Source organism: Xenopus laevis, chromosome 1L (genome assembly GCF_017654675.1).
Source record: "Xenopus laevis strain J_2021 chromosome 1L, Xenopus_laevis_v10.1, whole genome shotgun sequence".
Taxonomy (NCBI): domain Eukaryota; kingdom Metazoa; phylum Chordata; class Amphibia; order Anura; family Pipidae; genus Xenopus; species Xenopus laevis.
In genome coordinates, this window is record NC_054371.1 from 175,962,722 (window position 1) to 175,990,613 (window position 27,892).

General features: G+C 39.0%; 1 protein-coding gene across 1 annotated transcript; it reads right to left on the reverse strand.

Annotated features, from left to right (window-relative positions):
* Window positions 1-1,188: 1,188 nt before the first annotated feature.
* setd1b.L (SET domain containing 1B L homeolog) lies at window positions 1,189-27,768 on the reverse strand. The gene is made up of 18 exons (XM_018263237.2): window positions 27,480-27,768; window positions 27,180-27,334; window positions 26,839-26,937; window positions 26,209-26,479; window positions 21,833-21,945; window positions 19,291-20,427; window positions 16,012-16,749; window positions 15,282-15,455; window positions 14,827-14,914; window positions 12,652-12,872; window positions 12,267-12,351; window positions 11,426-11,899; window positions 8,726-10,225; window positions 7,024-7,190; window positions 6,638-6,769; window positions 6,282-6,401; window positions 4,196-4,333; window positions 1,189-3,198 (listed from the first exon to the last, which is right to left on the reverse strand). Exons 1-18 carry the CDS (start codon window positions 27,559-27,561, stop codon window positions 3,025-3,027), a joined length of 5,868 nt encoding a protein of 1,955 aa, XP_018118726.1. The 5' UTR covers window positions 27,562-27,768; the 3' UTR covers window positions 1,189-3,024.
* Window positions 27,769-27,892: the final 124 nt, after the last annotated feature.

Genomic DNA, 27,892 nt, shown 5'->3' on the forward strand with positions numbered 1-27,892 from the left:
AAAAAAAACCCTTTCTTCATATATAATTCTATATACTTTTGTCTCTCATTCTCAAGTTTAGTGTGAGCGCTCAAATGCACTGAAATGATCCCTGAAAATATTGCAAACCGTTTAAACTGAAATGTGCTGATTTCATTCTCAGTTTAAAAACATTTTTTGTGGTTGCTCAGAGGACTCGTTTAATAAAGGATCAAATTTTTAAAATTTGCATAAAAAAATGAAGGCGTATTGAAATTTTTCACAGGAGGGGTGGTGTAAAACAGTCCTAGTGCATTTCAAATAAAAAGGGGGGAAAAAATCTAGCTTATATACAATTTGGACAAACGTACATAAAGACCTTAATTTACAACTCATTATGGTACAGGTTTTTGAATTCACATTTAGCCTTCAAAGCAGAAGGTACGGAGGAAAATTATATTAAGGTATCACATCAAACGAAACAAGAAAACACACACACGATTAAATAGTCATTTCCTATGAAATTAAACTGGGTGTTATGTAAGGTGATTATATAAGCAGGTTAGAATCAACCTAGTTCAGTGTCACTAGAGGAGTATGGATGAAAGCACATGGGGCCTTCCAGTAGATAACACTTAGCCTCCCTGTTCTTTAAAACAAGCAGCTGGTATCTTGGATGACTATTTCAGCAGTTTTGTTATAAGACCTAAAGTACCTTCATAACAACGACAGTTTGGCTCATCAATGCCAGATCTGTAGGGGCAGGTAAATCTTTAATGCAGCCTGTGCAACTGTAGACTGGATGCCGTGGGGAAGACATCTATATGGATTTTAGTAAAGCAAAAGGAGCCTAAACACATACAGCAAAGGAGCTCCATATATGTCCACCACTGCTGACCCTTTAGTCAAAGATGTGTTACTTTTCTCTGGTCTTGCTCTCAGAATAATTCGGGGCCTATTAGTTAAAGCTTACTGGTCACACTATTAAATGGAAAAATTGGCATTTAATAAAAATGAGATTGTCCCTGATGATGGGAAGGTATTGGTCATGGATCCCCAACCTTTTTTTTTACATGTGAACAACATTCAGATGTAAAAAGAGTTGGGGAGCAACACAAGCACAAAAAAGTCTCTGGGGTGACGAATAAGTGCTGTGATTGACTATTTGGTAGTCCTATGTGGACTGTCAGCCTATAAGAGGCTCTGTTTGGCAAAAAAACTGTTTTTTATACAACCAAAACTTGCCTCCAAGCCTGGAATTCAAAAATAAGCACCTGCTTTGAGGCCACTGGGAGCAACATTCAGAGGGTTGGTGAGCAACATGTTGCTCACGAGCTACTGGTTGGTGATCACTGATATTGGTCAACTACACGTTTGCTTTTCTTCTGCATCTTAAATAGATTTTTGGATTTAAAACAAAAAATCAAATCCTCGATGTTATAGTTCCCCATTAAGAATGAACAGCTATAATTTGAATTGCAAACATCTGCTATCTGGCTGTTTACAATGGGGAAGCCAAAAGTGGCTGAATGTGCTTTTGGTAACATTTAGAATAATGGATGCAAGTCATTTACTTACATTGAGGCTGCATATAATGTATTTTAGCTATAGTGCCATTTGAAGCGCCCCACCGCTAAAATTAACAAAGACTTAATTTAAATAATACTACGACCACACCAAGTCCTACAATAGTGGCATGTGCCTACCAGTACTAAATGCTGGAACAGAAAAGAGCCACCTGCATGGACAAGAGCATATTGAACTCAACTCTGTGGCTCCTGTATAAAATCTGCATTATAAAGGACGCCCTATCCTAATCATTTCATCATTATTTGGACGCAGACATGATGCATTAATAGCCTTTTTAATTTGGACTACTTACATTTAAAGAAAAAGAGGATTGCTTTTCAGATGCAAATGAATGTACAGGTACTGCCACACCTGGAAAGAATACAGGTATGGGATCTATTATCTGGAATGCTTGAGGGACCTGGAGCTTTTCCAGATCAGGTGGTTTTTTTTGCAATGTAGAGCACCATGCCTTAAGGCTACTAAAAGACATTTAAACATTAAAAAGAAACCAAGAAAATTGTTTTGCCACCAATGTGGTGTCATGCAGCTTAGATACCATGAAGTACAAGGTACTGCTTTATTATTACAGAGAAAAAAAAGAAAATCAGTCTTTCTGGATAATAGGTTTTATAGATAATAGATTCTATACCTGTAAACTTTTTTTGTTTAAGGGTACAACTAAATCTGAAAAGATCCTATAGCAGTTAATAAGTGCTTGCAGCATAATAGAAAAGGCATAATCATAATAAAGCTCTTAATGAAACTAAACACTGGTTTTAAAAAACGGCTTCTGTCATGCCACTTCATAACATCTTGTAATGCATTATGGGCATAATAGAGGACTATGTTTTAAAGAAGGGATCTGATAACAAATAAATCATTTGCAGCCGATTTAGCAGTGGAGAGGAGAAAATGGCTGCATACCAGTGGGTAGAAAGTGAACCAAATCAGAAAAGAAAATGGTCAGTGTAACTGAAATGTCATGATTCTTAGCAAATTGTAGCTGGTAGATTTGTGGGAAGGTAAGGAAGTAATTCAGAACTTTGCATTATGAAAGTATGAAATAAAATTAAAAACCAAGGAAGGTGCAAAAAGTTAATTCTCTGCCGAGAAGTCTGCAGACACCATTGTAGCATTTCCTCATCTATAGGGGATGTGGTATGAGGAAGCTTGAAGCAGAAACTCAAGGTAACGGTATACCCTTAAAAATGTATAAAACAGGAGGAGATAGTGTTTTTGCTCCCCCCCCCCAACATTTATAGACCAAAGGGTGTTTTTGTTTGCTTGTTTTCTGGTTGAAGAAAGAGCACCAGGATCCTTACAATCAAAGGCAATGTCCTACTATACATGTGCTTGTGTTGATCATGAGCCCAAGGGGAAGTGCGAAACCATATTTTGTTTCTTTTTCTTTTTTCATTATTTTTGGCAAAAGTGCAACTTACACCGATATCCTGCAGTCCAACATGGCTGAAAGGTGCATTGAAGAGAGGATCTCTAATTTAGCGTCCCTCTGCAGTTCTCTGCTCCGCAAAGACAAGGGATCTTCACATCCTCTATAGGGAACTTGTAATCATATGTTATCTCTTCATTCACATTGATATACTGTTTAGAGTAGATCACAATCTTCTTTTGAGACTCCACAGTAACAACCTTTGCATAGCAATTAGGCTAAAAGAAATAGTGATGGATACAGTTAATCATAACATTATTACATTCTCCATAATGTTTTTAATAAAATGTCTGTGGAGCTCAAGGACATTCAACTATTCCAAACTAGTTATGCAAAATACCAAACCTACAAATATCTACATGTCCAAAGGATGTAACAGCGGGTTTATGGTTATCAGAATGGAATGTGTGGCCCTGAAGTTTCAGATTGCCTTTTTCCTTCTCGGTCTATGGTTTTCCTGACAGTGAGCATCAGTATGGGGCATGCAAGGAAGAGCCTAGTCAACATGTAATGTTTGGTAGTGGAAGTCTTTTAGGGTCAAATGCACAATATATTTGCAAGATTACTGAAACGTGGCCAGTGGGTTATGACACAAAGCCATTACTTTTTAAAGGAAAGCTATACCCCTCACACAATGTAGGTCTCTATAAAGATATTGCATGAAACAGATCTTATATAAAACCCTGCTTCATGTAAATAAACCATTTTCATAATAATATACTTTTTTACTAGTATGTGCCACTGGGTAATCATAAATAGAAAATTGCCATTTTAAAAAATAACGGCCACCCCCTGGGATCTTAGGATTTGTGGTGCACACAAACAAACCATAAATGTTAGGTCACATGAGCCAATTAACAGACAGAGTTCTGTCTTTTGCTTCCCACACTTCTTCCTGTTACAATTAGAGTTGTAGTATTTCTGGTCAGGTGATCTCTGAAGCAGCACAAAGACCATTGCAAAAGGGTGGTCCAAGGCAAGAGATATAAAGAGGCAATATTTACTTAAATATATATATATATATACCAGTTTGGTAAAATTCTTTAATATGCCACTAAATTTGATATAAACTGTTGCTTAAGTATTGGGGGTATAGTTTTCCTTTAACGGATTGGCACTGGTCTCTGTTCATCTCAGTTCTAAATAGGTAATAAACTATGACAATATGCTCTTTTGACTTTGTACAAGAACAGAAGTGACAAAGGAATTACTTACATTACAGCTGTGGTTAATGAACCGTGCAAAATTCCCACATTTTGTCGCATCAATGATGGTGTCGTGGTCCACCCTAAACATATAACTGCTGCCGATTCCTTCATCCTCATATCGCTTTTCCCTCATATCTGCAATTACCTGAAAAGGGAGAAAAAGTGGGGTTCACCTAACAGCCGACATCTATCAACAGCCAACATCTATCATAGGAAACTTGAGGGCAATGCATACCATGCATAAATATAAGCTACCCCTTGCTTTATTCAGTGTGTGTGTTTTGATTTGGTGCTTGTATGAGCTTTGTGGACACTTGTGATTTCTACAGTATGAATGAATGACATAAAAAGTAATTCTAAACTAGGTGGTGGAATAACTCTATCGTCAGTTTTATGCAGAAGCCCATGTATTTTAGCAGATAAGAGCTAAAATTCACAGTCCTACAGATAGTTTAAGCTGACTCAGAATGACTCGAATGAATCTGTATTACAATATGACTGTGTAAAGGGACAATCACAAAAGACATGCAAAGACCACTGTATTAAAATCAATACCTGAGGAATTTAAATTATTAATAAATACAGCAAGAAGGGGCACTGGCTCAAGTGGTATTGCCTTGGGTGCCAGTATTGCTTAGTGCAGCTCTGTCCCTACAACACTTTTTTTTTAATCACAAACCATAAACTATGTCATTTCCATTTGTTGGAGGAAATTCAGAACATGTGGAGGAAACTTATGCTGATTTGTTGAGAACACCCAATATTCCTGCATACAGTGCCCTGGCAGCAAATGAACCTAGGACCCAATGTTACAAGGCATCACTAGTGATCAGCAAAATTTTTCATCAGGCATATATCCACAAAGAAATTCCACATGTTGGCATTGGTGAATATTTTTCTTGTGAAAAAACAAACCCTGCGACAAAATACTCATCGACATCAATTTGCTTTGTGCAGAGAAAGTTGCAGCAGAAACAATAAATAAATTTGTTTTTAAAAAACCAAATACTTCAGCGTATTTTGCTAAAAAAAAAACTCACACTGACTCCAATTAGTTCAGCAAATTTATGGGACAAATTCATTCTAAGCTTTCCAGAGTAGTGGTAGCCATTTTAACACGGATATAATTCTTTCGGCACCATCAAGACTCTTTTTTTTTAGTTTTCAGCAGAACAAATTAACAGATACAATTCATTGCCAAATAATGACTCAGCAGCAAGTATCAATATTTAAATTTTTATGTAAAAATAGGCATATTTTTCTGATACAGTAGAAAAAAAAGTGTTCTACAATTGTATATATTATATGTGCGGTTATTACTTTAATTTGTAAGATATTCAGTGTGCTGCGCCACCTGCAGATTCTATTGCTCTATGCAGCTTAATTCGAATATAAAAAGAAATGAACCGTAAGCGCTGTTCATGTACATGTTACATCCTGAAGACCAGAAGACCTAGTTTATACCTGTACAATAATTCTTACCTGCAACACCTAAGTAGACCATTTGCTTCAACACCACTACCTAATTTCCAAATCATACTGTACTGTTAAAAAAAGGTGCATTTCTGAAATACCTGTACATCATTTTCAATTAATTTTTCAATGAATTTTTCGCTATTTTGCTCTCTGTACTAGACAAGTGGATTTCCTAGTTTGAAAACCTCTCTTATAGTTACTAGGAGCGTTTTTTTTCCGCCCCTGGTAACCTGTGGGGCACTGCCGCCTGAGGAGGGTATCTCGACTCGCATCATTGGCGCAGTGCCGCTGGTAGGGTAGTAAATGGACAGATTTTTTCACTGGTCTAGTAACCAACAGCAACAGCAACAGATCTGGATAAGGGATCCCATACTTGTAGTAAAGTTAAATATATGGGCATGGATTTAAAAGACCATATCCCTCCAATGACACCTGAATGTCTTCCATCAGGGCACGGAGCTTTGTTAATTGTTAATTATTCACAATATTTTCGGTCCATATATTAAGCCTTTTAAGGATTAACTTGTTCATGTGAAGCATTCTAAACTACTAATTGAAGTTCTTTGCTGAGTGAGAAACTTTTTTTTTTTTTTTAGGCTTGAATAAATAAATCTTACCTGTCTAATATTTTGTCCAACATACTCAATCACCATTTCATCAGCTACAATTGGTTCCATGGCAAAAAGACCCCAGTCGTGTATATGGCTCCTGCAGAAACGCAACTTTTTCTTTCGGAACTTTAAAAACAAAATGAAGAGTGATATGAAGCCAGCGTAATATATTGTAAAGCAAATTGACCTCTCACTTATTAAAGACATAACTCTCAACACTTGAAATGGTCTAAAAGTTGCTATACTGGTATAAGTGTAATTGGCAGAATAATAATTTTTAGTGTGATAAATTTAGCATTTGGATTAAGTTTACAAGATTACCATGGAAAGCAATTATGCTAGGCTTCCAACCGGCCTCATACCTTCAGCTGATTAAATTTGAGCAAGTCGCTGTCACAACTCCCAGTAAAGGAAGAGAGCAGTCTGCGCTGTTCTGACCTTCTTTCCGAGCCTGCTCGGGTGGAGGCCTGAGGCTGAGCTGGGATACTCTTTCCCTTTAGAGAAGACATTAAAATAACAACAACAGTTAAGCGTTATAGATGGCAAGAGATTGCTAACAAAAAACATCAGTGCATTTACATTTTCAACATCAGTGCATTTACATTTTCAAAGAACAAAAACACTGACAGTTAAATAAAAAAAGTTTAAAGTTCCCTTTAATGTACCAAAAACAATTACACTCTTCCTTCTTTAGTGCAGTACAATTTAAAACGTATCCCTGTTCACTTGGACAAAACAAAACTCCTACCTGGGTATCAATGGGAGGCTCTTCAGCCAAAGAACGGTTGTTAATGAGGTATTTAAGTTTGTCTTTGTCATCAATTTTATAATATCCCTCGCTACGGGCACATCCTGTTACATGCTCCCGTAAACCATCATCTCGTTTCTTCTTCTTGGGGGAATAAACACTGGTTGGTGAGCATAGGTTAAGGAAAACCAGTAGTGGCTGCAAAGTTAAAATTGCATTCACATCCACAAAATATTAAACTGCCTTCTTCATAAATCACAAATTGTATATTTTTGTAACAATAAATATTCATTTAGCCCCAATTCTGGAACACTGTAGATAGCCACATACACCTATGATGGGTGCCACATCCAGTACTGTTAATTATAGTATATTGAATCTAAACCGTTTCTCAGTCACTGTAACTCAAAAATGAAAATATAATATAACTCACTTTACTTTGAAGCTATAAGGTAAAGGGTATCACAATGTGGTTAGGTAAAGGACTTATTTCAGGTTGAGCATTTATATTTGCGAGTACTTATTATATTATATTTTATTCTGTTTCTCTGCCATGGACTGTTTGACACCTGGGTAAACACTCAGGTGTGCAGTGGTAATATGGTGGTGAAGTCTGCCAACATGCCTCAAGATACAAAACAGGGCACTGTTAAAAAGAATGTAAGGTATATTTCATGCTCTGTATTAATTTACTCTTTTTTTTTTTTTTAATTTAATAAAAAAAAAAAAACAATGCACCTTTCAGAAATGTATAAGGGATATTTAAAGTCACCATGTAGTTCTAGGATGTATATTTATACATAAGGTTTACCGTCTTTATAAAACACACAAGCCATGAATATGCTGTAAAATACTCTGTCATATGACGTATATAAAAATATACCATCTACATTAAAACATCAGGATATTGGAAGTTGTCTCAGAGCTCCACAACCGGTAAAAAAGCTTTAAGCTATTCTAAAGCTGGTGCCACATAGATCATGAAGTTAACATATGAAGTTAACATATAGGACAAAGCTTTGAGCACCAATGGCATGTCCTGGCATATTTGCATTTACACATATGCATGGGATTGTCATATTGCTGGGTTCATCTGAGGCATTCTCCACAGACCTTAACGGTATCATTTAAATTAAGGTCCCTGTTCACTAGATGACACTGCAAGCTTTATGTCATCATCTATTCATATGTATAACTAACTTTGTAGAAAACGAGTGTTTAAACACACAAGCCAAAGTGCGTGTATGTTGTAGCTTTTTTTAAAAGGAATATAAATTCGTTAATCCTATTTATAGTAAGGCCCACTGTAGAATCTACGGTATGAGCATAAAATTATCCCAGCATGGTTTTTGTGTTGGCTACAGTTTACTGGCAACACTTGGTACTGTACCATCAACACTTTTAGCCTAAAACTAACATATCTTAATGAACATAAGGGATTTCTTTAATACACCATCCGTGGCAGGATTCAGATTTCCTACATAAGGTATTTTGGGAAAACATATTTACACATGATTTGGCGTCATCTTTTCTTCACTGCTATGTGTAGCAGTGTGTGTATGTGTAGCTTTTGCACTGAATTAGTGACAAAAACACTTAAAAACACATAAGAACAAATGCAAATTCTAGGTTTACAAAATACAAAAGAATTGCAGCCTATTTCACCACATTTGTGTGGTCATTCTACTTAGTAAAAGGATATTAGGGTGGTAAACCCATAATGTGTCATTGAGCCAGTCCATGCCATTATCTTGCTGTAACAGTCTATCATAGGTTATGCACATGTATTTGATATCTTCATCATCTATTCCTCCATTCCATATATCATACAGAATGGTCATCTCCTCAAATTCAGAGCGAGGTTTAAACATTGCACGGGGTGGGGAATATTCAGGAGAAGGTACAGTTGAAAACTCATCATATTGTTTAAGCCTGGAGTTCCTTGACTTTTTATGTTTAGTTATATCCTCCTCCTCTTTTAAAACTTCTTTCAACTGATTTTCCAACTCTTTTAAAGGGACTTTTTGAATAATAGATTCATGAACTGTGTTTTCAGAGAGACCATCATTCCTAAAATCCAGTGGCACAGCTGATGGATCTTTAATACCACTGACAGCATCAGGTTGTCCTATAAACAACTGTTTACCCAAACCACCTTCTGACAAGGCAACAGCAGAAGTTTCATAGTTTTTCCCAACACAAGACTCAAATTCATGAGCAGAAAGAGGTTTTTTGGATCTGTCTTCTTTCCTCTTCTCTGTAGGAGGGAGAGGTGGTGAAGGTGCAGATTCATCAGTGGAAGGCAGCTGTTCTTTAGTAAACTCACATTCGCTCTCCTCACTTAATAATTTATTAGAAAAGTATGCTGGAGCATCAGATGATTCCAGATCATCTGTCTCTAACCTTATGTCCATGTGTGGTACCCCTCTAGGCGGGCTAGCAAATGAGATGGGTGAAGGAACACTGTTCATAGTTAAGGAAGCACTGGTTGGTTCTTTAAATGACTTTTTATCTGGCTCATCTACAGAGGGTGTTTTGCCAGAAGGGTGGCAGGTGAATATTGTATTTGATTCTGGGAAGGTTGGGGTGAAGTTAAAATCTCTTCCAGGTGTCCTTGGAATACCACTGTTAATTATTCCTGGTGACTGGGAGAGATAAGAAAAGGGACTACCAGGTATGTGCGGGGAAGCCAGCATAAGACTGTTACCTGTGAGTGGAGCATCACTACCTGGTGTTGCAGGAATGGTCTCTGTACTCTGAGACTTCCCAAGGTGGGAGGTCTTAACCACGATATCTCTGCCTGGTGTACGGGGCAGTTCTTCCTCTGACAATGTCTTAGTCACCTTTAAGTGACCAGTATGCTTTTCAGGGGGAAGCGAACACTCATCTTCCTTACTGTGGCTTTGCAAAAGAGGAAGGCTGGATGGGGGCACTTTCAAACCAGGCTGAAACGTGACCTCTGTATCTGAATGAGCAGCTGTGTCCCGGCCAGGTGTGCGAGGGTACAGTTCTTCATCTTCTGCAACAATCCGAGTCAAATTAAGTTGCAGCCTGGGTTCTTCAAGCTTGAGAACAGGACCAGATTCACCAAAAGCGCCAGTTGGTGTTAAGGGACGGATGGTCATAGACTCTTGTACAGCTGCAGGTGCATTTTCTGAACCCAAAGGCACAGGTTCTAAATGAAGCTCTATATACTCTTCCTCTGCAGAAAGTGGAGGGGAAAAATGGAGAAATAAATTAACAGTCTAGTTATTTGTGAAAGACAAATTGTAATATAGGTATTTACAAACAACTTAGACACAATTCAACAAGGGAAATTTAATGTAATATAAACCTGGTATGCATAAGTAAAGGTGCATTAAAGTCCTTAAACGGATAATCTCATGGGGTTTTTTTTCTCAGAATGCATCAGTTAACAGTGCTGCTCCAGCAGACTTCTGCATTGAAATCGGTTTCTCTTTATATTTAATTTTGAAATCTGACATGGGTCTAGACATATTGTCAGTTTCCTACCTGCCCCCAGTCATGTGACTTGTGCTCTAATAAACTTCAGTCACTCTTTGCTGCTGTACTGCAAGTTGGAGTGATACCCCCCCCCAGCGCCCTAACAACATAACAATGGCAAGGTAACCAGATAGCAGCTCACACAAAATAACAGCTGCCTGGTAGATCTAGGAACAGAACTCAGTAGTAAAACCCAGGTTCCACTGCGACACATTCAGTTACATTGAGTAGGAGAAACAGCCTGCCAGAAAGCAGTTCCATCCTAAAAGTGCTGGCTCTTTCTGAAAGCACATGAACAGGCAAAATTACCTCACATGGCTGCCTACACACCAATATGACAACTAAAAAAATACACTTGCTGGTTCAGGGATGACATTTTATATTGTAGAGTGAATAATTTGCAGCGTAAACATTGTAATTTAGAAATAAATAATACATCATAAAAATTATGACAGAATCCTTTAAAGGAACAGTAACGTCAAAAAATAAAAGTGTTTTAAAGTAATGAAAATATAATGAAGTGTTGCCCTGCACTGGTAAAACTGGTGTGTTTGCTTCAGAAACACTACTATTGTTTATATAAATAAGCTGCTGTGTAGCAATGGGGGCAGCCATTCAAAGGAGAAAAAGCTCAAGTTACACAGCAGATAGCAGATAAGCTCTGTCTGTCTAATGGTGTTATCTATTATCCATTAGTTACCTGTGCCATATAGCCGTTTTTCAATTTCCGCCATTGCTACACAGCAGCTTGTTTATATGATCTATAGTAGAGTTTCTGAAGCAAACAGATCAGTTTTACCAGCACAGGGCAACACTACATGATATTTTCATTACTTTAAAACACTTACATTTTTTGGTGTTACTGTTCCTTTAAGGAAATATAAGATGGCAACACTACCTTCATTCATTGGTGATGGTGCTTTTTCATGTTCCTTAAAAACATCCTCTTGCTTGGGTACTGCAGAGAGCTTCTCCGCCTCTAAGGTATCCGGTTTGTGTTCTTTAGACTCAACCAGTGGTACATCTAGGTCTTTCTTTCTCAGATGTGATGTCTCTTGTGCCGGTTGTGCAATATCTAGCTCTATTTTTTGCAATTCATCATCTTCTAAATCTGTTTCTGCCTTTGCTGAACTGCTACCTTCAGACACGTCCTCCCTGAAGACGTCTACTTCCCTTTCAGTCTCAATATCATCTTCCTGACCAAAATCTAGTTCCTCAGATTGATCCTCCTCGAAGATTAGTTCTTCTTCTTCGTCGTCATCCCCCTCTATTTCGTCATCTGAATCTGAGCTTGACTCATACTCTGAAGATTCCTCACTTACATCAGAAGAATCCATCTCAGCTCTGGAAGAAGCTACACTGGTGGTGTCATCTACAGAACATAAATTATTATAACAACATGTACAAACCAAACATGGAGGTTCATAACTTACATGTACAAATATATAGTACATTCTTTTTAATGTTTACCTTTTTAAAGTATACACAAAGAAGGAACTTTTCCTCTAAACATATAAAATACTGCCCACATTTATTTATTCAGTTTCATCAAATACTTAATTTTACCAGCTACTGGCATTCTAGAATTCCTATATATGTATGTTCTAAGTAGATTCCAACGGTTGCAGCAGACACCATGTTTCACAATTAAAAATGAGGCTATGTCTGTATACACGAATATTTGCCAATGCTCCTGAATAATCTGGCAATATACCGAGTAAAATATCCAACAAAACTACCTTCCTCTGAAACAACATCCTCTTCTTTCCCACTGCTTTGTGCATCATCATCATCCTCATCCTCTTTTGCCCCATACAGCTGCTTCTGAAGAGAAAAAAAAAAGAAAAACAAATGTGTTTGCTACTGTAAATAAGTAAAGCATCTGGCCACATTCACCAGATAACAGTGCCTGTTTTATATTCAGATATATATTTATATTCAGATATATAAAACAACTTTTCCATAAAAACATAAGGGTTCTAAATATTATTCTCCTGCAGCTATAAAATATTTCAAATATTCACAATATTTAAAATTGGTATATATGGCAATCTTAAATTGCCCATAAAAAACTTTATTACAATTTAACCAGAATATTGATGTGTTAACTCTGAATTAACATACTTTACTGGACAAAGCCGAGACAGAAGCATCATCTTGGTCTTCTTTCTCAGAAGATGAGTCTTCTTTATCTGAAGTCTCCCCATCATCTCCTTCACTTTCAACCTCTTCTTCCCCTTCACTGTCTAAGGGTCTTGCTGGCCTTCTTCGGATGTTTACTGCATCAGCATCTTTCTTTGATAAGTCAGATGCTGTACCAGAGAGATCTCGATCTCTTTCAGACTCTGCCAAGCCAAACAAAGATAAAAGGACATTTGTAAGGAAAACAGGAGCTTTTGCATATAGAGGTCCTTTGATTTTATGTTCACTCTGTAACCCTGGCTGTTCATTATTAACAAATGTAAAGCACTGTATAACTTGCTGGAGATACATAAACCAATGATGACAATGAAACCAGGCCATCAATTTTGAAGAGTATCTTACTACTTTTTGTGCAAGTATTTTAAGAAGCCCCTTTTATCGATGACAGTATGCAGTAGCATTCACATGCAACCAGGTACTGTATTAACCTATTCAGATCATGCAATGAATATGTCAAGCATCAAGTCAATGTGTTTTGGGACAATGAGAGATGTGAAAACAGACAAATTCAGTTCACAAGGAAAGCATGAGGAGGTGCCATATACGGTGTGTGTGCATGTGTGTGTGAGAAATTGTGCTCCTGAATCCTAAATAAAGTTTGAATAAGTGCTTTTAAAGGGATACTGCAATTTACACCAAACAAATTCCCCCACCAAATTTTATTTAATGATGTTATTCTGCAATTCATTTATTTTTCAAGTAAGTCTTGAATGGTATTTGACTACTGTTTATTTTTCTGCATAAAGCTGTTCCTACATGTGCCAATAAAATATTTCGATATCTGTACCAAGATAGCCATGGATATTGGCCAGGTTTGAAAATGTAATCTGTCGCTGTACTATGTCAGCCAGTGCAGCAGCTATTTATCTCCTGCTGTACTGTATAAATAAACAGCAATATAGGCGGCTGTACCATGTACGGCTACTCATATATCATCTGTCCATTCATCCCATAAAAAAAAAAAAAAAAAAAAAAGACTAAAACCATTTTATTCTATCTGTTCTTATGTTATCCGGTATTTACAGACCAATTTCATTTTGAAAACCTGCCCTATGGCTACAAAACTGTGGTAGTGTTTGTGAAGTGAACACACAGTTTTTACTAGAAGGGAATAATAGTTAATTTTATTTAAATGTATACAAACACTATAATTTTTTGGGGTTACTTATATTTTTAGCAAGCTTCACAGTAAGCATAAGGACTGTTTTATCAGAAAGTTATAGTAAAAACCGATGAACTGCTTGTTTAGCTTTATAAGGCCATTTCATACCAAAAATCAAAACCTCTCAACATGGGATCAATATTCTTCTACTTAAAAAAGAAAAATAAATATTGCCATCAAAATATTAAGAGTGAAAAACACCAATCCACACACTGAGCCAAACCAAGGAACAAGAATAATAAATTGGAGACTCAAAAATTGTTACCTTATTTATGAAAAAAAAAAAATAGAAACTCAAATGCTTTTTTTGTTTGAATTGGAGGTTTTTTTTGGATAAATCTCATATGTTTGAGATCGGAAAACTAACCGTGGCAAAAACTTGACCTCGTACGTTGATAAATATATTTAACATAAGTTTATATACTGCAGTAGGCTCAGAAAAGGTGGCTGCTGCAACAAGCTCTTCAAGCAAGCAAGCTGCTCGTGTGATAAAGTTACAGCAAGGTGGGTTTACAAGGGAGTCAGCAACACTTGCTCCATTTAGGCTAACTTTTACCTGGTAATAAACCAGAGCTCAAATGGACACTCGCACCTAAGCTAAAAAATGCAAGGCCCAAAGAGGAGAAGAACTGCGTTGAACAAAGGCTGTTAATCTATTTAGAATGTCTGTTGAAATGAACAAGAATTTTGGACACTTGATAAATGACTATTCAGTAAAATAAACAAAAAATAGCTTCTTGGGTGCTGTAAACTTGAAAACCAGTGTAATTTTTGCGTTTGGACATTAAGAACCACATCTCAGTTTTTTTTGTAAAAGCAAAAATTCTTGTGGTTTTGCAATAGAAAGTTCTGTAGTAGCAAGAACAAGCATTTGTAGAAGCGTATTAGCTAGCTATATCATTTTATGTTATTAGTTAACATGAGTGAGTGCACACCTTCATCCTCATCATCTACTGAATGTGATGGACGAATCCTCTTCTGATCTCCAGCCAGTGCAGCATCAGGAGGTTCTTTCCGCTTTACCTACAAGAGATAAATGATATTAGCTGGCTGCACTGGTATGTCTTGAAAGTAATAACAGTGGCCCTAGGTCTCTACATTTCAAGAAAGGTCTTGGTGTTAGACCAAGCTACAGTGCATGAAATAAGTATACAGAAAGAAAGTCAGGCTCCTGAATTTAAATGCAATGTAGCCTTGGTTGCTTAGAGACATGCATGATCTGAACAGTGCTGCCTTCTACAGCTAGTAAGGTGTTGAACTGCCCATGACTCACAGGGAGGCATGCCCAAAGAATATCCAGTGATATAACTTTGATACTGCTCCCCTTTATAAAACAAAGCTGCAATAGTTATGTCAGTGGAATGCGCCATTTCATGAAAAGGGTATTTACCTTAAAAGAGGGTAGTCGGATTGCACCACGCAGACCAATGCCCAGTCCAATACCCTCAAAGCCTAATCCCTCCCCTTTATTCCAGCTTTCCAGGAGGCTAGATGTTATTTGCTCCTTAGTCTTTTGTTTATCTTCGTCCTTGCTCTCCCCAGATTTTACAGGTGTTAAAGATTGCTGAAAAAAAAAGAGGAAAAAGCAAAGTTTAATACAACATATTATCCATATTTATCATACTTGTGGGAACATTGGTTAATTTGATTAGACTGTAGGCTCATTATGACCAGTTACTATGATTCCCTTTATAAACAAGACAGACTGCAGTACCATCCCTCCAAGCAATGCCATTTCTTCTCAAACTTAACCCTATGCAGTTAAGAAAAATATCAGCTCTATTTCATACAGAAAATGTAAAATTTAGGTAAATGGTGTTCTGTGTCCACAATTTGATATTCCTTTCTTAAATAAAAACACTCATACAGGCAGTGTTGGACTGGGCCTCCTAGGGTCCATCAGAGGACCCATCCTCACAACAATTGACGTAGACAGTGTTAATTGTAATAGCCGACCTATGGTGCAAATAAGAAAGAGCTGATGGAAATTGTCCTTGGCTGGGGCCCACAGGGAGATACTCTGGTTCTCTGGCAGGCCAATCCCATGCTGCATACAGGGTTTCTAATGAAGTGGATGCCCTGGCAAAAGAGTTATCAAAACTGTTATGAAACATATATACCTTTGCCAAACTTTCCTTTTTATCCCACCATTCATCAAACGCCCTAAAAGCCACCACCTCAACCATCTTGCGGTTCAGATCTCTTTTCATTATAGCTTTCAGCTCCTTGACAATGACTTGCAAGACGCCATCCACTGTTGCTTTGTGAGGATCCTCCTTTTTGGGCTTGTAGCCTGGTGGTGGTACAGATGGATCAAACTTTGGAAAGGGTGGCCAAGGCTGTCCTCTGGAAAGGTGTGCAGATATAGCAAATGGCCGATAAGGGTGCTGGTTACCAAACTGCATGGAGCCTCCCATGAAATGGTGGTAGGGGTAAGAACCCTGCCCTTGCATCATACGGCTGAGCATTTGAGTTTGCATTTGGAAGGACATTGTCATCCCACCCCAGTGGTTCCCAAGGACAGTCATCATTTCCCCTTGCATCATAGGGAAATGACGATATGGAGGTGGAGGGTGCAATATGTGATGCGGAGGCACCCCAGGTGGTGCAGGCAATGGAGGTGGTGGTACTGTTACTGATGGATGGGTAGGAGGCGGTGGAGGGGGTAAAGGAGGTGGCATGGGAAATCCAGGCTGTGGAGGAGGTGGTGGGGGCAGAGGCGGAAACCTAGGTGGTGGAATGGGAATGACTGAGGCAATGACAGATGAACTGGTTATGGGACACTCTGCACTTGTGATTGGAGAAGGGGTAACTTCATCATCTGAGATCTCCATGTCCTCTCCCGAGGATGGAGGACCCTGTCAAGAATAAAGACAGAAGGATTTGGTTATTGCGTAATCAATTATGTCTGGTTATCAATCCACAGGAAAGGCAAGCAAACATTTTAAAGGGAACGTCAACCCCAAAATAGAAATTTGCCAAACAAAAGAAAACATAATTCTAAGCAACTTTCCAATATACATTTAGTAAATCTGGGTTGCTACTTTTTAAACAATGTTACAAAAGTCTTGGTTCCCCAGCAGAGACAGGTCTGTTAATCACCTGGCTTGTCTTAAGGTGGCCATACACGGGCAGATAAAGCTGCCGATATCGGTCGTTTGGACCAATTTGACAGCTTATCTGCCCGTGTATGGGGGCTTCCGACGGGTCTTCCCGATCCATATCTGGCCACGATATCGATCGGGAAGGTTTGATTTTTAACCGATCGACCCGTCGGAGCCCCTTGGCGTATCGTAATTCCATCGTTTGAATTACCCCCAATATAGCCATGCCGTTTATATAGCAAAGCAACGTTTTGGACTATATGAGCCCTTTCTCAAGTTTAAGCAATGTAATGCGAGTACTGCAATCCTTGGGATTCTGAGAGGTTTGTTCTGGTGAACACATCACATTGTGTGCACTCACTTCAGCAAACCTGTACACTAATATAAATGCTGGAGGTTTATTATTCTTGTAGAGGTTAAATCACTACGGTCGAATCAAATGTAAGAGGTCACTCCCTTTCAGTCAAGACAGAAAATTAGTTTATACGCCAAGCTCGCTGTGAATTTCTTGAAGGGAAAGTGACCATGTTCATTGATCTGAAAACGGGATGTTTTTACAGAGTGTAATGGGTAAGGAAAGCAACAAGATGCCACAGCCCATATCAGATTTCTGTTAGATTCAATCAACAGAACTCTCTGGGGAGGACAGCGTCTCTTTAAAACACTGTAGATATAGAGCGAGCAATACACCACATGATAATTAGGATCTCAAGCCGACGGGTCATTGGAACAATCTCTTGGATATCTTTTAGTTTGGTCAGAGAACTGATCTGACCCTGCTGATAAGCCTGTACTTGATGGGTCAGATAGTTAATGAATATGTGGGCCAACACATGCTCCAAATAGTGATCATTTTTGGCACGACAATAACTGTGCAATCAGTTAAAAAGATTGTTAGGGGGATGCCTAGCAGATTGGCATTCCACCCCCATCCCTCCAGTGAATTGTTCTTTAAAGGACATGTAAACACACATTTAATCAGTGAACAGCCTCTTTTAAATCTTTAGATACCGGTCACTCTAATAATCATTTAGAATTATTTCTCTTCTTCTAACCCACTCTGCCCCTTTCCTCAGGAATTTACTTTGGCTTTTGACTTAGGAGCCTGCTCAGTTCTTCTCATCTCAGATTAACAAACACACCCTCCAGTCTAACAACCAATGAAGAGATATCATTGCTGGTTCCCATAGAAACTCTAGCCATCTGATCCTATACATCTTATGATTTTTCGGCCGACATCTGTCAGGAAATTGATCGGCCAGGTCAAAAAAATCTTTGTCGGTCCCAGTGCAATCTATCTATGTTTGCAGGGCCAAGCAGGCAGCTCCCCTTTGTTTTCATGGCAAATTGGTCTTTTTAGTTGATGGTCAATTCGTAGGTACGATCGTTCTGAGATAAATCGTGGTCTCACGATGAGGATTGGATCTTTTAAAAAATCTCAACATCTATGGCCAGCTTAATGCAGTCCTGGAAGATCTAAAGATCCCTTATCCCTGCACAGAACATCCAGCTACAAATTCCTAAATCCTTAGGAAGCTTTTGACCCTACAAGCGTGCAATAAGGGCGCAAGCCCATAGAGAGCGGGAGGTATGAATCTTTCAAAAGTCTATGTGCTGCCAATATGATTCTTTCCACATACTCATGTGTCAAAGGGGGGCACTTAATTTACAAGTGTGACATGATCACCTTTCCTGTTTGCTTGCCACAGTAAGGTCACCTGGCATGACATTAGCTTTAATCTCTTTAGCAGCTGATGATAAAGAAAAACTAGTCTGTTAAAGGAAATCAATGTCTTATTTTTTCTCTTTCTCAATATTTAACGAAAAAATACCGCACTTAACAGGCTCAGTTAGAGTAACAGATTTTAATAGACAAGCAAAAGAAATTCCAATTTGTGTGTTGCTCTGTTTTTGTTTGTTGAATGCTCCTCCATGTTCCATACGCGCACGCACCAATAAAAGCTGCTGAATGGGCCCCTCCAGCTCATACGTGTATAGGGCCCTCAGAATATCTTCTTGGCCAAATCAGGTATAGATCAGCTCATCTACCAACATGGTAAAATGAGTGGATCTTATCATCTATGTTCATGTTTACTTTAAAACTGGTCTTCTGTTGGTTAAAACGTTTTTCACTGCAACCATAAAAATAATCAACAGTAAGGCCTCAGTTTCTTATTACTGTCTATTTTTATTTTCAGGCCCCATGCTATCTATTCTCCATTTTGATTTCAAAATTGTTCCCTGGTTGCTTGGGTTATAAAACTTTGGCGCCCATTTGCACTTAGTTTCACTTACCTCATCCATTTTCTCAGATGTTGGGGTTTCATCACCCACTAAAAGTTCTTTCTTATCCAGACTCTCCATTTTTCGGACAGGCTGGTTTATCTGGTCTATGGGAGATGCTGACCTTGAGTTCTGGCAAAGCGAGGCAGTGCCAGGAATCGGCTCATCATCATCATCAGAATCTGGCAATGGGGTTGGGCTAATATCCTCTAATCCTGTGCTTGAGGGTCGGGATGAAGGGGTAACATCCTGGTAATGGGAGCTTGAACTATAAGGAGGGATTGGAGAAAGCTGAGAGGAAGAGGATGATATTGGACTTCCCTCCATCCTTATTTCATGGTCTGAGTTTTGCTCACCAGCAATTAAATGCAGCTGGGTTCTTTGCTCTTTTAATAGCATTGCAATCCGTGTGTCCAAACTGTCATGCTGCATTTCAGCCTCCAGAGTTGGAGTTCCAGGTGTCTCACACCTCTCTGGGGTCTGAGAAAATGATATTTTTTGCTCTGTGGTAGAGTCAGGCTCTGGAGGTGGAGGTTCCTCTGGTTTCTCTTTTACTATTTTCAGTTCCAAACTGGCAGAGTTGCACCCTGCATCAGTATATGATTCTGAAGTCTGAGGCCCTATCCTTCTGTACTCCATATCCCTTGATGTTTGAGGATACTGGCTCTCATCTGTTTGAGGGAAAACAGTACTTCCTTGATAAGGTGAAAATGCGGATTTATAATTCCCGCTAGGTGGAGTACGGGGAAGCTGCAATATTTCTGCTTGAGGTTTGGCCACATTAGATGTGTGTTCAGGCCCCCTGTAGGATCCAGAACTGTGTACATAGTGGTGGCCTGGCCTTCTGTTATAAGCATCCGTAAACTTTTTTTCATGTCTCCTTGGTTTAAAACCAGAGTCCTGTCCGTAATGAAAAGCTGGCGTTGTTTGACGACTGGAATAACTGGAATCCTGCGAGAAAGGGGTTCCTAAGCGGGGAGTATGAGGAGTCCCTTGTGACTGTGGTGTAAACTGGCTGTAAGAATTAGGCGTACCTTGCCGAGAGCTTGAATAGGCTGTATCATGGGAAAATGGAGTACTGCTGTTTGGGGTAACTGATGCACCAATGGAAGTCTCTTTTGTACGTTTCACTGGCTCAACAACAACAACCTGTGAAAGGTAAAGTAGAAAAAAAATGTACAAACTGCAAATAATTCTGTATCACTGACATTTTTATATGCTCCAGCTTCCCCAAGGTGTGCTTTTATTTACAGGTCTCCAAAATCTGGAAAAAAAACAACGCATTATAGCTGTGACTAACTACAGAGCTTTATCTTTGAGATACAAATTGGATTTGCCGAATCCTTCTGCCCGGCCAAACCAAATCCTAATTTGTATATGCAAATTAGGGGCGGGAGGGAAATTGCATAATTTTTTGTCACAAAACAAGGAAGTAAACAAAAAATGTTTCCCCCTTCCCACCCCTAATTTGCATATGCAAATTAGGATTTGGTTCGGTATTTGGCCAAATCTTTTGCAAAGGATTCGGGAGTTCGGCCGAATCCAAAATAGTAATGTCCCATGTGCCCCCCTTAAAGTTGCTGACTAAATCAGAGGTAGAGAGCTGAAAAGCAGGAAGTTGTGTTCTCTTCCGATGTTAAACATCCGCTCACTCCAGCCTTTATACATTGCATTTTTGACTAACTAAATTTAAATTATTTTTGCACAGCCTATTTACCCAGTTTTTATTTTTACACTGAACAGTTCCTTTAAATAGACACAATACCCCTATCCTTTGCCTATCAAAAGTTCAAAGAAAAGGGCTTGTCCTGAACATTTATTTGCCTGAATATTTTTCCAATTAGTTTCTATTTTGTATTTGCAACCATTTTTCTCAAGTTTAAAAATTCATTTTTCATCTTCTAATGTCTTTCAGAAGCAGCTCTAAATTGATACATTTGTTATTGTTGTCACTGAGTTTCAGTAAAGTTAGAATTGATAAAATATTTGCTAATATTCCACAGAGGAAGCTGAGAAATGTCTCAAATAATGTAACAACTTGTAACAATTGTTACAATTAAATGTAAACGTTTAGAATCTGCACCTGGATTACTGAGATGCCAGACTGAAATACGGGGACAGAAAAGTTAACCTTTCGACTTTTTTTTTTTTTTTTTTTTTTTAAATGGTAAAAAAATTAAAAGTAATTAAAAAAAAATATTTTATTTGTCTTTATTTGTGGTGAAAACAACTGAACTGAAAAAAAGTTTTGGAAGGTAAACAAACACTTTAAGAAAGGAACCTGAAGCTACTCTGTTTTTGTGAGGTAGATAAATCAGATTACCAGTGAACATATAAGCAGGACTTCAATGCAAAGGGGATCTGTGATCTGGAAATCGTATTAGCTACCTTGCAAGTGCCAAACAAGGAGTAGCTTCAATTTTCATGATAATGTCAAGAAATAAGAAAAAAAAACATAGATTTATAAGGCAAAAGTATATTAGGCACAAGCCCTATCTACTGAACTATATTAAAAAAACAAAACAAAACACATACTGTGGGCGTTCATACCTACCTGTGGCGTTTCATTCACAGTGGGAGAAGCATCCAAATCAGTTCCAACTGGAAGAGTCTGAGGAGTATAATAACCATTAACCAAGAGTTCATAGAAGCGCATACGCGTTTCACCTATGTGAATAAAGTAGAATATAGCATCAGTATCCAAACAAAGATACTGGTAGATGATTAATATTACACAGGTTTTCTCTACATAGCCATTTGCTAAAAAGGGCATACCTCCCAAAGTGCCTGCTGCAAAATGTAATGTGATGTAAAGAACTGTTTTTACAGTCAAGAGATACATTTTTTTGCCCAAATATGTTTTAAACTTATTTGTTATCCTAGATATACCTGAAAGCCCAGCTCAGAGGTCAATTAGAATGATATTTGGTATCTTAGATATTTGTTGAAACTGTGGCTGAATGATTGACACACCCATATAAATCCTATAACCTTATTATGAGGGTTTCTGACCAAATACTGGACCTCCAAAGGGGGTTGAAATAAAAAATAAATAAAACTTGAATTGAAGCTTTAATGATTGGAACAGGCAAGTGTTCCAAGCACACTTTTACTTGTGCATTGGCAGATTCAAAGGGATACTGTCATGGAAAAACATGTTGTTTTTTTTCCAAAACGCATCAGTTAATAATGCTACTCCAGCAGAATTCTGCACTGAAATCCATTTTTCAAAAGAGTAAACAGATTTTGTTATATTCAATTTTGAAATCTGACATGGGCCTAGGCATATTGTCAATTTCCCAGCTGCATCCAGTCATGTGACTTATGCTCTGAAACTTCAATCACTCTTTACTGCTGTACTGCAAGTTGGAGTGATATCACCCCTCCCCCCCCCAGCAGCCTAACAACAGAACAATGGGAAGGGAACGAGATAGCAGCTCCCTAACACAGGATAACAGCTCCCTCGAAAAATCTAAGAACAGCACTCAATAGTAAAAGCCAAGTCCCACTGAGACTGATTCAGTTACATTAAGTAGGAGAAATAACAGCCTGCCAGAAAGTAATTTCATCCTAAAGTGCAGGCACAAGTCACATGACTGGGGCAGCTGGGAAACTGACAAAATGTCTAGCCTCATGTCAAATTTCAAAATCTGGTCAAAATTGTTAAATTGCCAGATCTAGGTATGGTAGGGATAAATTTACAGTTCTGATCCATCACAACTGATAGTAAATCAGGATTTACACCGAGTGCTTCAAGTATAGTTTAGGATTATAAATTCACATATCTATAAATACCTAAGAAAAAAAAGAGCTAATCAGCACACAAACACGAAAGCACTTTTTTTTAAAAATAAAAATTATTGCAACCTTTTGTGTGGCTATCTTAAATCTTGTCTGTTTTGTAGGGTAATTGATTATGAACCAATAAACAGGATTTTACACTGCGGCACTTTCACCTCTAGGGGGCTCAATACAATTAACATTTCCTATCATATACACGCAGTGATATTCTAAGGTTGTTTATTACTAGTCTTTATTTTGTTTTAAATTTTAAAGATGTGTTCTACAGCTCCACAGTTTGGATTTTTTTTAAAAAAGCTTTAAGAGCACTGCTTACCTAGCAACCATGCAATAGTTTTAATGGCAGACTGGGAGATGAAAAGGAATGATAAATAATAAAAAGTAACAATAATTCCAGCCACCTAACAGCATTTAAAAATAGAAAAGCAAATGATTCAAAAAGCATAAAAGAGAGTCTAACTAGAAAAGCAGATAAAAATAGGCCAAACATACAAATGTTTTGTTGATGAACTTCCCCTTTTAAATTGCAATCTATACAAATAAATACTACGGGTAATAACAGCATGTTATAAGCACTAGCATGCCCATTACAATAATACACTTTACAAGGAAACTACTCCCAAACCCTGTTAATGTGACAAGTTCTGTTATGAAATGATTTTAGAAGTTGGATTTATGGTTATTAACAAGAAATTTGTTTAAAAAGTACACATTTTGCAACAATCATAACATTCCTTAGACTTGTATGAAATGTATCTAAAAGCAGAAACCGGTCATACCTTCATAACAAACTGTGACAATATGTATAGGCCTGCCATATTACTTACTTTGACAAGGTAAATGAAACATCAACCTGTCCACGTAGAAAAGGTTAAATCATTTACAAATTTAACAACAGTTTGGACAATTTTACAGTTCCAATTAAATACAAATATGCCATACTTCAATAACAAAAATGCTAAATTATTACTGTCTGAACTCAAAAAGTACTACCCCAAATATATAAGCGAACTCTACGTTAAATAAGTGTTGGTGACTGGAAAAGGCTTAATAAATGTTTTAGATTACCAAAACAATTATTACCAGTTTAAAGCACTGCAATAGTGATAAAAGGATTTTCTACTCTTCTGCAATAATAAAATCTTGATAAACTATATAATTTCTTTGCAAAACTGAGATGATGCCTAAAAATACATTGGAGTAAACCAAAAACAGCTCACAAACCGATTCCTACAACTTAGGTTCTACTAATCCTTAGTAGTAGAAACAGTGGCATAACTAGATATTACTGGGCCCCACAGCAAATTATTTTTCAGATCCCCAAAATATTTAGCGGTTGACTTGTTTTACCAATATTTATTTAAACTGTATATGACAGTTGCGGCCCCTATACCTCCTGGGCCCCCCTGCAGCCTCAGGGTCTGCTTCCTCTATATTTACACTCCTGAGTAGAAAAGGCAATCTGCTGCCAAACTACAACTCCCACAAATACAATTTGGAGGGAATGCCATAGTAGGTAGTAGTTTTGGCACAGCTGCATTAACTCCAGTTGCTCTGTCCCTACGATGCTAAGCATGCCGATTTATACAATAAACAGCAAAGACTAAGCTTCTGCTTCTGAGGCTGAAGTACTTATATTACAGGTGATGTTTAAGTGATATATATTTACCTATAAAAGGACACATTTAAATATCCCTTATTTTTACCATTCTATTTAAGACTTAGTCAATGACTATTTGAAATGACATGTATAACTTAGAAGCACAAAAGAGCAACACCTACAAAAAGCTTACAACATGCCAATAAATACACATAGCTACCAAAATATGAACAAATAATTTCTCACTTTCCGCTTACACAGGGGCAGATTTACATATGGTCGAATATCGAGGGTTAATTAACCCTCGATATTCGACTGCCGAAGGTAAATCCTTCGACTTCAAATACCGAAGTTGAAGGATTTACTGCAATTCGTTCGATCGAACGAAAAATCGTTCAATTCGAAGGATTTTAATCGATCCAACGATTTTTCTTCTACCAAAAAAACTTGCAAAGCCTATGGGGACCTTCCCCATATGCTAACATTGAAGTTCGGTAGGTTTTAAATGGCGAAGTAGGGGGGGTCAAAGTTTTTTTTAAAGAGACAGTACTTCAACTATCGAATGGTCGAATATTCGAACGATATTTAGTTCGAATCGTTCGATTCGAAGTCGTGGTCGAAGTAGCCAATTCGATGGTCTAAGTAGCCAAAAAAAAACTTCGAAATGTGAAGTTTTTTTTTATTCTATTCCATCACTCTAACTGAGTAAATGTGCCCCACAGTATGTGGACAGCCATTCCATAAGAAATGCACATGGCAATACCAACAAGGTTACCTACACCAGGCATATTTTACAGTATCAACGATTCTGTGTGTGTAAAGTCTGTGGCTTTGTTTTAATTTGTAAACAAAACTTACACTTGTGAGTGGAGCCCAATCTGTAATGCAGTATATACAGGTCATGACTACCCTATCTTTCACCAGCAACAACTAAATGTAAATAACATTCTGCCTAATGAAACTGTAATTTAAGCAACTGTGGAGTGTGCAGCAATTGCACATTTCCAGTGCTACACAGACTGAAGCAGCAGTGCAGAAAGGGAACTGGCAGATGCTTCTTTCAATAGCAATAACATTTACAGATAACTTTAAATTCACATATATGTTTTGTTTAATGTATACTGGAAAGTTGCTTGAAATTCAATTTTCTTTGATTGGGCCAAATTGTATTTTCTTTTTACATCCCAGCTGGCAGTGCTCTCCAGAGTGTTGTACCTGCACAAAGGCAGCTGGTTTAAACATCCCTACAGTACATTGTACACTACTAAAAGAATGAAAAACAATCAGTAAGGTGAGATGTGGTCAGAGTGTATGGAAAGGAGGACAGAAAGTGCTACAAAGCTGCAGGAAACTGATAGGAGTAACGAAGTTTAGTGATACACAGGCCAGGACTGCAGTCTCCTAGCAACAGACAACACTCTCTCTACACGTGACTCGTCGCTACTCAGGGACTGTGCGCGCACAAGAGCTCGGTGGGTTATTGCAAAGCCAGAGGCGCCGGGAAGTCACTTGGGCCCTAACGCACCCACCTTTCGTGTCCAGCTCCACGTGAATGATGTTGCCCATGACCGAGGTGTTGTGCAAATGTTTCACCGCGTCCCTGGCGCCTTTCACGGTGGCGAATAGGACTTTGGCAATGCCCAGGTGTTTTTTGTTTTTGGGGTTATACAGGATCTCCACCTCCTCCACTTCCCCGTATTTCTTGCACATGTCCCCCAGGAAGTTTTCGCGGATGTTATCATTCAATTTGGCAAACGTCACTTGCTTGGGGGGCACTGGCCCCACATAAAACTCGTCGATCTGCAATGACATGGGGAGAATTAAAGGGGCGAGCACGGGCTGATCGCTCAATCGCCGCGGACACAGTAGCGCGCTGTCAATCTAACGTCAACGCAAAGTCTCCCTTAGCATGCGGCTCTCCAGCTGTTTGATGTCCTACAGCTCCCAGCATTCCACGACAGACTTGCACTTATAAAGCTGCGAGTTGTAGTGCACGAATCGCTGCTGGGAAGCCACATGTTGCACATTTCTGACAGACGTGTCTGAGGCTGCTGCTGACAACACATGGGGGCAAACCCCTAGACTTAGAGCACTGCTAGCAGTCAGTCTGCCAATCAGCATCAGACGAGGGAACTTCATATATTGAGCAATAAGAATACCTTGAGCTTGGGGACGAGCAAATCCAGCTCTTTAATTTTGGTCCATATACGCCCGATCCGGGGATCCCTTACTGAATCCACTGGAGGGACCCCGGAGTTCTGCGAATAAACAAGGCAGTTAGTAAAGAGAATTAGCCCCAGCACACAGACACATACATAGAACGTGCGGGAGGAGGGAAGCTGCAAGCACTGACAGGCTCACTACACGGGATTCACTTGTCAAGCTGCATGGCCAATGGATTACAGCTGGGGAAGGCTCAGCTGGGGCATCAGACCCCCTAATACCAATAGCCACAGAGCAGACCCCCATTCCCAATACACACACAGCTGGGAGCACATACAGGCATGCTGAAGCTGAGCCCATCGTAACGATAGAGTTTGTGCTGCCCCTTCTTCAGAGCCGGGTCGATGATCAACTTGTAACTCCGCCAATGGTGACCCTTCTTCTCGGCCGAAGTGCTGGGCTGGTTGCCTGCCTCCATCCCGTTCATCCAGCCTGCAAGGCACAAACAAGAAGAAATGAATAGTGGAGCTGGGGCAGTCCAGCGGGCAATGCTCTACACACAATGGCATGCTACAGCCCCATCTCTATGCCTCCGTGCCTGCTAGCGTACGATATCATAGACAAGATCCATGCTCACTTGCAGTCTGTGCAGTCTGCTTTCTGCCATGGTCTTCTGGGTTCTTGCCTCTGTCCCCAGGTTTGGCCTCCTTGAAAGACATGCCCGCCGCCTTCCCCACTCCCCCAACCTCAGCTCTCCTGCGCCCAGGGCTATCTTCTTGCCCTGCAGGAAAGGCCAAGCCGTTTCACAGGCCCCTTCCCCAGTTACATGACATGCTGTGGAAGGGACCCTGGCTGCTCCTTTTTGGCGAGCCAACACATATTGTGTGTGAGCTGTGCTTCTGCTCGCTCTGGGGCAGCCCACAATGCACCGCGTCCTCCGCCTCCCTCCTCTCTCTCTCTCCCCAGCCAGCCACAAGCCCCGGGAACTAGTCTTCCTCTTCCGCCTAGCATATTCGTCACAGCAAGTGGCGCTGCTAAATTCAAATCTAA

What these genes read in the sequence shown, in the direction of transcription:
- setd1b.L (XM_018263237.2), bottom strand. Translation starts at nt 27,561, where the DNA reads ATGTCTTTCAAGGAGGCCAAACCTGGGGACAGAGGCAAGAACCCAGAA. An exon ending in AGTAGATGATGAGGATGAAG is followed by an intron (nt 12,873 to 14,826) that starts GTGTGCACTCAC and finishes TTGGCTTGGCAG; the next exon opens with AGTCTGAAAGAGATCGAGAT. An exon ending in ATTATGGGTTTACCACCCTA is followed by an intron (nt 7,191 to 8,725) that starts ATATCCTTTTAC and finishes ACCTATGCTCAC; the next exon opens with CAACCAGTGTTTATTCCCCC.